The 15121-nt window shown below is 35.9% G+C and overlaps 1 protein-coding gene across 1 annotated transcript in view; it reads left to right on the forward strand.

Moving 5' to 3' along the window:
* The window catches only part of DNAH8 (dynein axonemal heavy chain 8), a 125471-nt gene that overhangs the window by 82058 nt on the left and 28292 nt on the right, over positions 1 to 15121 (forward strand). The window contains 11 exon segments of the mRNA XM_058835725.1: positions 285 to 511; positions 899 to 1017; positions 2846 to 2949; positions 3803 to 3979; positions 5323 to 5490; positions 6309 to 6521; positions 10215 to 10352; positions 10674 to 10801; positions 11514 to 11685; positions 12691 to 12846; positions 14141 to 14296. Of these exon segments, the coding sequence (XP_058691708.1) occupies positions 285 to 511; positions 899 to 1017; positions 2846 to 2949; positions 3803 to 3979; positions 5323 to 5490; positions 6309 to 6521; positions 10215 to 10352; positions 10674 to 10801; positions 11514 to 11685; positions 12691 to 12846; positions 14141 to 14296 (1758 nt within the window).

The raw sequence follows: 15121 nt of genomic DNA on the forward strand, positions 1-15121 counted from the left end.
AACTGGAAAACAATATTTTATTGATAATTAAAATACATTATTTGATGTTTCAAAATATTAAAACCATATATATTTGTAATGAACTTCTTTCTTCCTATTTCATGAATGTTGAATGTTAGAAATTTTACAAACCTCTATTTGAGGGGGAAAAAAAATTTCAGGGTGTTCTCAGCAGAAAATGATCAAGAAGAAAACAGACTATTTAGCTGTTTATATTAATTAAACACTTTCATTGACATTTGCTTAAGAATCATATTGCTAACAAACGTTTATTCCCTCTTCAGGTTGGTGAGAAGTTCCGTGCACGTTCTTTGAAATTTCCTGGTCTGATATCAGGGTGCACCATGGATTGGTTCAGTCGATGGCCCAGGGAAGCTCTTGTAGCTGTGTCCAACTATTTTCTTTCAGAATTTAATATGGTCTGTGCTCCATCAGTTAAAACAGAAATAGTACAAACCATGGGTCTCTTTCATGATATTGTTTCAGAAAGCTGTGAGAATTATTTCCAAAGGTAATATTTTCTATGAATGCAATAATAAATCTCAAAAACGTTGCTACTGACATTGTTTCTTGAACTCATGTTATATTTATCAATAAATGTATTTTAAGGGTAATAAAAAATAAATCTGCTATACCATTATATCCTCAGGCCATGAAAAAGATTTGCTATTAAGTTGCAAATTCTTTATCTTCATTCCCATTATTCAACAGTCTTTAATATTGTCAATGTAGATAAAAACAATGTAACTAAAATATAGGGGTTTGCATCATGAAGAAATCTGATTTTGAATCAATAAAGACTTGAGTTATATAATTTTCCCTTTTTTGGAAGTAATTAAATCACTGCATATATCAAAAATATGTGTGAAGTTGATGTTGCCAATATACTTTGGTTTAGGTATCGAAGACGAGCTTACGTAACACCTAAATCCTACCTCTCTTTCATCAATGGCTACAAAGAGGTTTACACTGAGAAGTTAGATAGCATTAATGAACAGGCTGAACGTATGCAAACTGGTAAGCAGATACATTCCATGTATGGTCTCAAATGATCTATATTTTTAATATTAGACTTCTTTTTTCGTGATCGCTTATAGAGGATCACAGTCCAAAAGTGGTAATATATGAGGATTTTAACCAGACACTCCCCCTATCTCAAACTCACAATGATTCTCTTGGTAAAAATACCTCAAAGGAGCTACCAGCCTAACCATTCAGCTCAGCATTATATTAAACTTTAGTATTTGCAAGTCAGAATTTGTAATAGAAAGCAGAACCTGAAAATGAACAGAGGTAGCATCTGCTTTACTGGTGTAGAGAGAGTTACTTCTGAACAGTTATTAACTTGTCTCTAGACTTGTCTATGGAAATTCCACGATGCAGTCTGTGTGCTTCACACATGATTTATTTTTGTATTTCTGCTGTAGAATAAGTAGTTGTTACTTGGGGTCATTTTATAACTGTAGATCTCAAATACATAAAAGTATGGTTGAAATATTCTTCAGACAGATTTTGGATATCTGTTTGAAATGGCCTTACTTTTGGCATTAGTATTTAATGGTTTCAGAACACCAGTTTTTAGTGTTTTCAGTCTTCTCCAGTTTGCATCTAAACATGCTTTTGTAAATCTATAAAGTTAGCTGAGTACCTTAGGAAACCTGGCCTTTATCAGAAAAGATATTGCATACCAATTCAGTGGAATAAAGAATTCTACACGATAAGATTTTTCATACAAAGGTAAAGAATGTGGCACTTTAACAGTGATTAATAATAGAACCAGTACCATTCACATGAAGAAAAGTAGCTGTTTTATTCATAAACTCTTTACTGAATTAGAGTGAACTGCAGAGGAGTAAGTGATCCTCAATACTTTCAAATTGTCTATGTTTTGCTCTATGGATCTGTTGCCAGTTCTTGAAATCAGAACTTATCCTCAGTCTACTTTGAGATGTGGATAAAGTCTGAGAACCTTGAAGATTTGAGAGATCAGGGTTGTTTTTGGTTTTTTTGGTATTCTTTCTACAGTTTTTTCATTTCCAAAATAATTCAAAAGTAGTAACATAAGCAGCTTCAGCACTGTCAATAAAATTTCATCTGTAGATTTTCATAGCCTCTGACATGTTGTTACAAGTTCCTTGCATGTTCTACTGAAAAAAATGATTGTGTGTAGGTGAACATGTGCATTGATATGTTCCACTGCAGCATCTTCGTATCATTGATGCTTAGAAAACCATGTGTTTCAGCTTATGGGCAATACAAATGCCAGTTAGAAAATATTCTAATTAGTACTTGCACAGTTGGTACTGTTGTAATATTTCTTCCTGGAAGTATGTGGGGACCTCAATCAGCTATAAAGGTTTCTTGTTTATAATTGAACTTTTCAATGATTTTTTATCTGCATATTCCTACTTTCTGTCCATCTTCTTCACGCTCTAGGTTTGTAGCAGGGAAAAGTAAAGCAGCAAAGGGTACCATTTTCCCTTTTGTAGCTTCTGGACTGAAGGTGCTGGATTAGTGGTGTAATAATATTGAGGGTTTCTTCCAACCTAGATGATTCTGTGGTTCTGTAGAATGGCAGTAACCTAGGCATGAGGCGGCTGTGTCAGAACAAGAGCTATGCTGGGAGAGAATGCTTTTCTGTTTGAAATGTGGTACCAAAAAATTGGAGAGCCATCACATAGAAATATTGCACATCAAATGTGTAGCTGCAAGGGTGTGCTGACTCAGATGCTTAGGGAGAGAAGGCAATAAGGGGAATTACTTCCAGGGAACTTGTAAGATTTGTGTAATCTAACTAGAGGAAAAAAAGTTTCTATATTTCTGAATTTTATCTTTAAATTAATAGGTCTGTCCAAGCTGATGGAAGCCAGTGAATCTGTTGCTAAACTCTCTAAGGACTTGGCTATTAAGGAGAAGGAGCTGGCTGTGACATCTATTAAGGCAGATAAAGTGAGTGTTAAATAGCACTAGAGTATTCAGTGGATAAAATGCTGTTGCAGAATTTTATCATATTTTGCAAAAATTTGCCTCATCTAAAATAAGGTTTTACTCACTCTGTAGTGTGTTGATTCAGCATTTGCTTCTGAAAGTAAGGCACTTTTAGATTGCATCAGATTGCATGCTTTCCCTGTTCTTCTCCCGTTTCTTACCCACTCAGATAAGCATCAGATTTAATTTTTTTCCATAGGTTTTTTTTTTAATCTGGGCTTAATTGACATTATTAAATTTGGGATTATATGTGCACTTACTAGCAGAGAAAAAGTTAACATGGTAATGGAACTTTTCTGTTTCAAAATTCCTTAGAAAAATGTTCATTGCAGTCCAGTTTCAGATTTTGTCTTTTACATTAACAAGGTATCTGTATGCTCATGAAATTGGTGATCTGCTAGAAATCTGGTTTCCTAAATGACTCTATGGAGAGGTATAATAGGGAATTGATCAGTATAGGCAATCTGTTTTCTGAAAGATACCATAATGTTCTAATGGTGAATATTTAATATGCACTGGAGAGCAAATTTTGGCTGGTGATGACTAAGGGGCTGCCTGCATTCTTTGAGGACTTTAGTCTCATAAGAGAGAAATATGTAACAGGGATGAAATTAAACTTCTAACAATTAATTTTTTATTTAATAAAAATTGATGATATTCAATAAAAGTTGTATAATACCATATATAGTTAGTTGTAGTTTGTGTTACATTTTTATATTTAATAGCTGTTACATACCTGTTTTATCTGGTGTCTTGTGCTCATTTGTTCCATCATTTTGATTTATAGATTTTATGTGTTTATTATCAATTCCAGGTACTAGAAGAAGTCAAAGAAAGTGCTGAAGCTGCAACTAAAATAAAACTTGAAGTCCAGGGTGTGAAAGATAAAGCACAAAAGATTGTGGATGCAATTGATATAGAAAAACAGGAAGCAGAGAAAAAACTGGAGGCAGCTAAACCAGCACTAGAAGAAGCAGAAGAAGCTCTGAAAGTGAATAAATTTCATTTTTATTAATACAGAATTATTTGTATCACCTGTGAGACACCAGAGCCACAAACATACAGATGCTTCTTGGTATTGACTGTTGTAACCAGCTCCTCACTGTTGCTGGCCTTGTCTCTCATGAATACTTAAGACACACATATTTTACCTAAAACACATAGGGACTATTTTATAGTATTTTTTTTCTTTCTATCCCAATACTAAATCATTATGAAGGTGTAGATCTTTCCAAAAGCTACAGATGGCTTTAGAATATCTGTTATTCTGAATTCAAGAGAATACTTCTTGTGCCAACAGCATGTTTTTATTTCAAACTTAAGTAGTTACATCTGTTTTTATGACAAATAAAAATCTATAGCTTCCTTCACCAAAAGCCCTAATGCTTTTAATTATAAGAGAAACAGGAAACAAAGGGGATTCAGGGCAATCAGAATCATGGTTCAGAAATTTGGATGCATTATTGTGGTACATAATTTCATTATTCTGCTCTGAACAATTAAACAGTAAAAACCTCTGAAATCAGAAACCAATGACAGCCTTCCATTCCAGTTATCAGAATTTATGTGAAAGAAGTTCTTGAGTAGAAAAAGCAAAAAAAGGAGTATTGTTTGCTATTACACTGACACTTAGATAATGAGGTAAATGAAACTTTAAAAAACAGTCACAAAATTTACTTACAAAATGTGTGGACTTAGAAAATTATTTCTATAATGTACCTGTAACTATTCCTTCCAGACAGGTAGTGGTATGTGTGTATTTCTAGACACAGATATATGTTAGTTTTGAAGTTTTAAATATTTTTTAAATTTTGTAATCGTTTTTGAACTAAGCAAAGTGCCAGTGACAGTGATGCTATTAGAAAATGAAGTTTATATGGTATCTCATACCTATAATAGCTTAAACTGAAGAAAAATAACCAAATCCATCTCGGAATAAACTCGACTGCTAAAAATCTGGAATACCATTTTATCAAGCTGACTGCTCTTAATTAAGCCCTATAGCTCTTAATTAAGTCCTATTACAATTTTAAAGATTTCTTTAACCACTTCGACTGCTAATTCAAGTCAAGGCTGTTGTATCTTAATTTAATTTTTGAATTATGTCTTTAATATTGGGAAGATATTATTGTCTAATATTCATTGAAATTACTTAAGTTACACAAAACTATGAAATTTATAAATTAGGCCATGATTCTCACTTTTTTTTAATATACTTAATATAAATGCACCTCAGAGAAACGTATTACAAATGAACATGAAAATCAAGATATTGAATGGGAAAATAGAATAATAGTATTGATGTGGTGTTCTATTCTATCTTTCTTCAAACAGACCATCAGACCAGAGGATATCGCTACTGTTAGAAAACTCGCAAAACCTCCTCACCTCATTATGAGGATCATGGACTGTTGTCTGCTCCTATTTCAAAAGAGACTGGATCAAGTTACCATGGATCCAGAAAAGCCTTGCTGCAAGCCATCATGGGGAGAATCATTAAAAGTAGAGTTTTCAGTGTTTTTTAAACATCAAAAATAGCTATTAGCTTATCAGAGAACTTATGATGCTGTTTACCCAAAATGAAAGGATTTTATTAAAAGGCAAACATACTCTTTTAAGATAAACTGTAGCTATACACTATGTCTAACTTGTAGAAACTGGTGAATTCCTTAGAGACTTTTTGCAGCAGAAGGTTTAGAGTTTCCTTGTCCTGTTCTTAGCACATGGCCTGATGGCAGCAGGTAACAAATAGTGCTCTTGCTTTTTATTTAGGCTTTTACAGTTTGAAAAAAAAAACATCAAAAGCTTTTATTTTTCTGATATAATTATTGATACAGTAAAAGGAGATGAGTTATTCCATTAATTGTCTTTAGCATGCTTAACATTTGTTAGAAAAAATTAAACCAAATTATTTCAGTTTTCAGAATTTAGATCATATTTACAAATGCCTAAGCTTTTTTTTTTTTTTTTTTTATTGCATTTAGTTAAGTTACAAATATATTTCTGAGCCTTTATTTTGGTCAGATTTTTTTTTATTAAACGATGCTTCTTAAATGTTTCTAAAATGCAACACAAGAATATAGAATATGCAAAGTACATCAGTAACTTTCAAATCTAGTTACTGGGGTGTAATTAGTTAAAACTTCAAAATAATAGAAGATGTGTGGGAGGAGTTACAACTGAATAGCACACTTACAATATTAGCAATATGAATTACCTCTGTTTACAGAAGAATTTTAGGGGTGCTTTTTAACAACTTCACCTATGAACAAGACTTTGAACCTAAAATGTGTAAATAACTTGTGCGTTGTTTTTTAAAGCTTATGAGTGGCCCATTCTTGAACAACCTACGGAACTTTGCTAGGGATACAATCAATGATGAGACAGTAGAATTAGTCCAGCCTTATTTTGAAATGGAAGACTATACACTGCAACATGGTAAAAAGGTGTGTGGCAACGTGGCAGGACTCCTCTCTTGGACACAAGCCATGGTGGTATTTTATGGTGTTAACAGAGAAGTCTTGCCTCTTAAGGTAATACATCCTCACTTGCTTTGTGTTTGCTTGCCAAGTAATTGAATTTAGTTTAATTTAATAGGAATGTTTTTAAGAGTAAATTTCTACTTTAGTGTGGGTGTTCTTTTTCAGGTTTATGAAACTCAAAGGCAGTGATTTTTTTGTTCTAAACAGAGTATTTAATCCTTAAATGTAGCACACTAAAAACCAAAATTTTAAAAGGGTGAGCACATGGTGATCCCAAAATATTTTCACATTTTTTTCACTGGTAGAAATGTTATTTACAGAAGCAACAGTAGTACATCTGAATTATTTTTAAAAAATTTAATTAATTTCCTATGTTCACCATAAATATCATTTTAGGAGCAAAAGGAAAAGTCACTTCTTTAAGACCATTTTCTAGAGGGTAAAAACAACATTGTTAGATGATGAAGAACCAATCTCCCATTGTGATTGCTGGTCACTACAAAAGTCACTAATAAAAGAGGAAATTATATATAGTCAAAACATATAGTCAAACAAGAATATTGAGTGATTGTTCTTCTAAGCAATGTTTACAGATCAGAAACCTTACTTCCTTAACCAGCTTCTTGAAATGTAATTTTTTGAAAGGAATAAAGTTGACAATATATAGTAGAACTTTAGGTACTGTATTGTTATTGAACTAAAAAAAAGTGTTATCTTCAGTATATATGTGTTGCCTAACAAGGCAGACACCCTGGTTCAAGAGCAGCATGGTGGCCATGCTCAGGCCACTCGGTCCATTCACACACAAGCATCAATGTGACGGATGGCAGAAATGGCGTTTATTGCTGGAGAATCTGACATTTTATAACCTAGGTTCCCAGTGTTACTCCTATCTGCTTTCATCACAGCTAGATGCTATTGGCTAATTACAGGGGTCATTACCATACACTGTAGAGGAGGGGGGTGACTGTCTTTCTGTTACATCCCAATATCTTCCGAGCCGCCGGGCCCTAGCTTCTACATTTCCCCCCTCTTTATGCTTAACTAAATTTGCTAGAATATAAGGTGTATTAGTCTTAAAAGTTCTAACGTTATTTTATGTATATCTATCTCTAAACATTTTATCTAACTTAGCTATATTATAAAAAGTTTTAAAAGTAGATATTATAAAATTGAGTAAAATATAAGGTACACTATACTTAACTAAAAGGCTTAAAACTTATAAAATAGACACCACAGTTTTTCATTAGTAAACATAAGGCACATGCGGTAACCAAGTGTATTCTTAGAGCATTTGCTGTCTTTCTACAAACAGGATGTTGACCCTTTCTAGTCAGCTCTTAACAAAAGACACAAGCCTATTTAAAACACACGGTTTTTCAATTATCTGCAAGTCTTTATCAATTGTCATATGTAGCTGAGACAGTCTCTGTTGTTGGGTCACGATGGCAGAGACACCTGTGGCAGTACCAGTTGCTCCCAGGCTAAGCAGCATCGCTATGGTTACATCTGTCACCACTTCTCTTTTCTGAAGTCGGGTGAGTCTCTGCACTTGCAGGCTCAACTCTTCATCCAGGTGGTACAGGACCCTGGGTACAATCACAACTTGCACACGAAAATCGTTAGAAACACTGAAGTTATAAACTGATAGGCATAGGGTAATCATTGTCCTGTCTGTGCTTATCAGCTGTTGCAGGCTGGAGCCTTGCAGTTTAGGGTTTATTGGTGAGTGGATCCTCTGTCTCCCCTCTGTCACCTGGACTGGGAACGCTAGCGCAGCTGAAGGCACCCAGCTGGCACATGCAGCTTTTATCTGTCCCCAGTCTGTGAGAGGGGTATCCTCTCTCAGTTCTTTTTTAATGTGGAGGGGGGTATTCTTGTTTATCTTTGTTGTTTCCTCCTCTAAGGACTCGGTCTCCGACTGTTCGCCTTTGCTAGTATCTCGGTGGGAGTCAGAACTCGACTGGCTCACCGTTTCTGGTTTCCCGTGGCTTTTCGTTGGGCTCCGGCCCCGCCTACATCCCCTGTGGGCAGGCCATTCCCTCCCTCCTGGTTCTCCCCGCCATTCACTCCACCCTTCACTCCGCCTTTCACTCTGCCTTTCACTCCGCCCTTCACTCCGCCATTCTCTGGTCCTTTCTCTGTTCCACCCTCCTTTCTTTACCCCCTCTCTTACATTCCTTTCCTTCTCTCCCTGAACACCTCCCCCGCATCTTATCTCTTTTGCTTCATTTTCTTCCTCACATACCTTATCTTTCCCATCCCCTCGACTATGTTCATCCATCAATGCCAGTGCTTGTTCTTTGATCTCACTAAGGACATTCCTTTCCCGCTCTACGTCTTTTTGCTCAGCACCATCTTGGGGTACATGGGGCGGTGGTTCCCCCCGGGCTTTTCGTGCAGCACCCCTAGCTTCTTCTGTTAACTTTCTCCAAAAAACTTCTGCTCTCTGTTGTCTCTCTGAGAGCAGATAAGGATTTGGGGATTGAGGGGACGTGTTGCCCTCTTGAGCCCCTTTTGGCTCAGCCCAGCCGCTCTCGTCTGGGGGCTGTAATGTCTGGGTGGTCGCTCTGACCCGAAATTTCGGGGCGGCCAACCGACAGTTTTTTGCCGCCCTCCAGGTCTCTTCGGCAAGGGTTTTAGTACATCCGTCCCACACCTTAGGGTGGATAACCTTTACTAGCAGATTTATGACCCCAATATACAAAAGCCTTGCAATAGCAAGAGTAAAAGAATTAGGTTTACAATCTAATTGAAATACAACTTTTATCAGTGCTTCCATCTTCCTTCTGGGCCCAGGAATGTCTCTCACGCCAGGATTGGTCCAGCCGTCCTGACTGCTGCTCCCGTTTTCCAGGCAATCCTCGCTCTCTGGATTTGAATCCCGCTTTTCGAATTTGGTTCCCGGGTTTCGGCACCAAATTGTTGCTTAGCAAGGCAGACACCCTGGTTCAAGAGCAGCACAGTGGCCACGCTCAGGCCACTCGGTCCATTCGCACACAAGCATCAATATGACGTGTCGTTCTAATTGGGAACGGCAGGAAGAACGACACGGACTCTCATGGGAGTCAGAACAGGAGAGAATCTCTAGTTTATTGCTACAGCTATGTTATATAGACTAGTTCGTCGAGAGTACAGAAAGGAAACTCTTATTGGTTAGTAACGTGCTACATTACCATCATTGGTCAGTGGGGTTCACCACCCCCCTGACCCTTTCCTGCAAGGAAAACACGGGAACAGATAAACAGCACCTGCAGGCTGTTTTGTGTCTTTGAGGATTGTTTTGAATCCTCCCATGAATTTCCCAGGCTAGCTTCTCAGGCAGGGCTGGCAGGCCATGGGGCCTGCAGCTTGCTCCAAAGCTAGCCTCCACATGATGGATGGCAGAAATGGCGTTTATTGCTGGAGAATCTGACATTTTATAACCTAGGTTCCCAGTGTTACTCCCATCTGCTTTCATCACAGCTAGGTGCTATTGGCTAATTACGGGGGTCATTACCATACACTGTAGAGGAGGGGGGTGACTATCTTTCCATTACATCCCGATATCTTCCGAGCCGCCGGGCCCTAGCTTCTACATATATGTGATAAATTTTTCAGCTTAAATGTTTTTGATATTTATGTAAAAATTATTTTGATGTATCATTGTCTTGTAATTACCAGCTAAGCAGGCTTAAATAGTTAATTGAATTATATTAATACCTTATATATGATTGTACTTTTATTTTTTTTTCTCCTTTGCAGGCTAACCTGGCAAAACAAGAAGGTCGCCTGAAAATAGCGAATGCAGAAAAAGATAAGGCTCAGGCAGAGTTAGATGAAAAGCAAGCTGAACTGGATAAAGTGCAGGCAAAGTTTGATGCAGCAATGAAGGAGAAAATGGTGAGATATAAGTGTTTTAGTCTTATCAAAATGTTTGTACAATATTGTTATGTAATTACAATATGCTGCAAACACACATTTACCTGCTACCTTTAATAACATGGTTGAGATTCAGGTATAAAAGTAAGAGATTTAGGCCTATATCCTCTCCTATTCCCTTCTTTCCATGAATAGGAACATATTAGACACCCTTAAGTGTCCTCAAGAATGAGTTTTAAATAAATAAAATAGTTATAATAAATATAAGAGGATGAAAAGTGTACAAAATAATTCCACATTTTTGCGTTCTGTGATTAAGTAAGACTTTTTTTTTTATTTTAGGACTTAGAGAATGATGCAGAAACATGCAAAAGAAAAATGCAAGCAGCCTCTGCTCTTATAGATGGACTCAGTGGAGAGAAAGTTAGGTGGACTCAGCAAAGCAAGGAATTTAAATCTCAGATTAAAAGGTATCAAATCCATTACAGCAAACAAAAAAGAAAATGCTTGTGAAAACTGAAGTATTGGTAAACAATTTTGTAGCTTTAATTGTGGTACATAATCTTCTTCCTGGAAATCTTAATATAGCAATGTAATCAAATTAACTAGCCTGAAATTTGAATTTTCCTCCCATAAGTAAGAATATATAGGTGCTGTGTGCCAGTATTTCAGTTAAGAACAATACCTCTGATTTTTGAATTAGCTTCCAAAGGAGTTATTATTAGGGCTGTTACATGCCTGTATTACAGCTGCTTTTGCAGCCTCCCTAATACTGCACCTTGTTCTGATGTCACTGGGGAAGTGAAACCTTGACATAAGCTCAGCTTCTGTAGAACACTCATGTTACTATAAATTTCCTATGGGGAAATTGGGCATTTCTGATGTGAATTTCAGTAGAACTAGGTTTGTATCCTTGGTAAATACTGTATTTTGGACATATTTTTAATAAATAAACAATTTTCTTGTTTCCTTTAGGAAAGAAGGTATAGTGGTCATCAGGGCTTTGTTGTTTTATAGGGTGGAGACAGTGTTTTCATAAAAACTACTCATAAGCTTAGCCACAAAACTGCTCTGGAAACTTAACTTTTTTTAAAATCTTATGTTTCAGAAACTGGTTGTCTAAGTCATTAGAAATTGACTTTGTGCATCATCTTTTGATGATGATTTTTCTTCCTTTTTTAGACTTGTGGGAGATATATTGCTCTGCACAGGCTTTCTTTCCTACTGTGGACCTTTTAATCAAGACTTCAGGAACCTTTTGCTTAAAGACTTATGGGAAACAGAGTTGAGAGCTCATAAAATCCCCTTTTCTGATGATTTGAACCTGATTTCTATGTTGGTAGATCAACCAACAGTAAGTTCTTGGTGTTTAATTTGAATTTTCATTAGCATATTCTATTACTGTTAGCAGCATTATGCATGCTTAGAGAAGAACTATAATCACCAATATTCCAAATATTGCTGTGCTGTGTACTTCTGTGGTTTTCAAATGCTCTTGTCGATTTCCACTAAATCTTGGTGTGGAAATAGTAACAAAACCCAAGAGAAACCAGTGATGCACAACAGAATGCACCACCTGCTGCTCAATACCCAGTCAATCCCCAAACCATGATCAACCCTCTTCTGAGTAACTCCCCCAGTTTATATAGTGGATATGACATTCTATGGTATGGAATATCCCTTTGGCCAGTTGAGGTCAACTGTCCTGGCCATGATCCCTCCCAGCTTTTTGTGCACCTGCTCACTGGCAGAGCATGAAACAATGAAAAATCCTCTACTTAACGTAAACACTACTGAGCAACAGCTAAAACATCACTGTGCCAACATAATTCTCACAATACATCAGAAAAACACAGCACTGTAGTATCTACTAAGAAGAAATGGAACTTTCTTTCAGCCAAAACCAGGACATTTCTAAAACAGTGGCTTTAGTTGTAATTTAGAATAGTGTACATAAAGTCCTTTTATTCAATGTGAATGTATAAGAAATGGGCAAAGAGTGGGAAATTCCAGAATCTTCAAGTTTCTTTCAGTAAACATTAATTCCCAAAAGCTCTCTTAGACTAGTTTTTGCTTATTTAACCCCAATGTTTAATTTGTCTGTCAAGCTGTCTTTTGACATCCTTACTTACTTTAAAATATACTTTTTGTGATTCTATATAGTTTAAAACATCCATAAAAATAAAATTCTGGAAACATTTTTATACCTGCATTAATAATTCTTCAGCAGGTTCAGATATGCATTCCCTTGATATCCTTGTTACTTCTTAGAAAAATTTTAATTGAAGAAAAATTCCAGTGATAATTTATTCCAAACTGCTCTTTTGTCTTCATCTCTTTTCATTTATTTTTTCTTTAGATCAGTGAGTGGAATCTTCAAGGATTGCCTGGAGATCACCTCTCAATTCAGAATGGTATCATTGTCACTAAGGCATCAAGATACCCACTCTTGGTAGACCCGCAAACTCAAGGAAAAGCATGGGTTAAAAATAAAGAACAGGATAATGAATTACAGGTAAGCAGCGTCTTTAAAGGAATGGTGCACTCTGTTATACTCCCTCAAACATTACTTCTTTAGAGGGAGGTTGCGTTTGAGTCAGCATGATCTGAGATAATTTTAACGTGTATAGAGACTGAAAATTATGTAGATGCACCAGCACGAAATTTGAGAAAAACTGTAAATCCTACTCAAGAGCTTGGAAAAGACTATTCAACTTTTATGAATTCTAGCAAAAAGTATAAAAGTATTTTGTTCAAGATGAGTTAGTATGGTCCCAACACAAAAGCAGACAAAGAGGTGGTAGGTAAAACAAAAGAGTAAAATATGAAATCATTAAGTGAGAGTAAATTGGGCGACTGTTGGTAACATTACAGATAAAGACAGGATAAGTTACAGCTCTGAAAGTATAGGCAAACTGCCTCAAGTGTTGCAGTCCATAAGTTAGGACCTGAGAGGGTATTCATAATGAGGTTGTCAATACAAAAGGAGCTTGAGGAAATCCAGCTGAAGCCAAACCCATGAAAAATTTGCCTATTCTAACATTACTGCAATCTTCATAGCTCTTTTACAGATTAAGCCAATAGGATAAAACACCTGCTTATTAAATATAATACAGAGATGTTCATGTGTCACCATTTGCATCACAAATTATTCTTTCCCAAATGATGAGGCATGGCAAAAGGAGTCTGCATTTTAAAACCCTTAGCCTGGATGTTGAGAAAACCCATATGTCCTGAATATCAATAAATTTTGGAGGGTTTAGGATTACTTAATTATATAGCTTACTAGTTTATGCATGCTTTTAAATAATTTCATATAGTATTAATCCCGTTTCATGAAATACCAATCTGAATTCATAATATTATAGGAGTGATTAATTTTTCAGACTGAATTCAGATTTCCAGAAAGAATTTCTCAGCACTTCAAAGCCAAAATTAGAAAATCTAATCCTTCTAGGACATAGAACAGAAAATTAAAGCCTAGGGGTCTCTGATTTCTAAAATATACATAACATCTTTAATATGCAATAAGCTGTACCAGTTTTATTTAGTACATTATTACTCTCATAATGAAGTTCTGAGGATTCAGTTACAGCCAACCTTTTAATTCACCTTTTTATGGTACTTTTAATTGTACACATGGAAGTATTTCTGCATAAATTGCTGCATGGTCAACATTTCTAGTACCTTCTTTAAAATGCAGCTAACAAAAACAATGAAAAAAGTTTCCATGGTTAGGTCTGTGGTTTTCATGTAAGACTGGGAGGAAATACTTTGTCCTTACACCAATTTATCATTTTCTTTTTGAGGTAACAACTCTGAATGACAAGTATTTCCGACAACACCTAGAAGACAGTCTTTCACTGGGACGATCACTCCTGATTGAAGATATAGAGGAAGAGTTGGATCCAGTCCTTGATAATATATTAGAAAAGAATTTCATAAAATCTGGATCTGCTTTTAAGGTTAGTAATCAAACAAAAAGAGTGGAATAAGTAGTTAGCCTTGTGAGAAATGTTATTTTACCATTGTTACAAGCATGTACTGAATCAGGTAAACTTTGTATTCCGTAGACATGTGTAAAGAATAAAACTGAACTAATAAAATATAACAGACAAAGCTTCAGCTGTGTAGTAGGTTGGCAAGTCTAAACTATGAGTTTAACTACAAGAGTTATTACTGCAGATTCCAAACTGGAGCCAATTATGCTTATCTGAGTAAATGCTTAAAATTCTTTCTACTGATTTTCAAGCAGTGCAAATATGCTTAAGGGAGTGGTTTGGTTTTACTCCTTCATAAGCCAGGTATTTGAGGTCACCTTGGAGACTCATACGTTGGAGCCTCATATGTCCCCCACTGCCTCATGGCAGATGATCTTCAAGGTCCCTTCTAACACCAACAATTCCGTGATACGATATACACTAATCAGATTTTCTGTTGCACATGCAGCTTTTGAGTTAGAGTCCTGTTTTGGAATATCTTAATTCTATAAAAATTTATTTTGAATACTCTGAATACATTTTTAGTTTCTTTGGAAAGATTCTTTGAAACCTGCTTAATTTTAATAAAGATTAAATTTATGTCCAGTAATTTCTGTTCCATTGTTGGATCACATAGTTCCTTTCAGCTTGGACATAAGAGAATGATGATTTCTACAAAGGTCAGCAGTTTCTACTATCTCTTAATTTGAGGTGTGATTAGAAATCAAAGGGTTCTGAAGCTATTAATCATAATCCACAGTGAAAGTGATCCCTATATTTAGCTGGAGGGAAACACTACTTTTATAACAT

This window comes from Poecile atricapillus, chromosome 3 (assembly GCF_030490865.1).
Source record: "Poecile atricapillus isolate bPoeAtr1 chromosome 3, bPoeAtr1.hap1, whole genome shotgun sequence".
NCBI lineage: Eukaryota > Metazoa > Chordata > Aves > Passeriformes > Paridae > Poecile > Poecile atricapillus.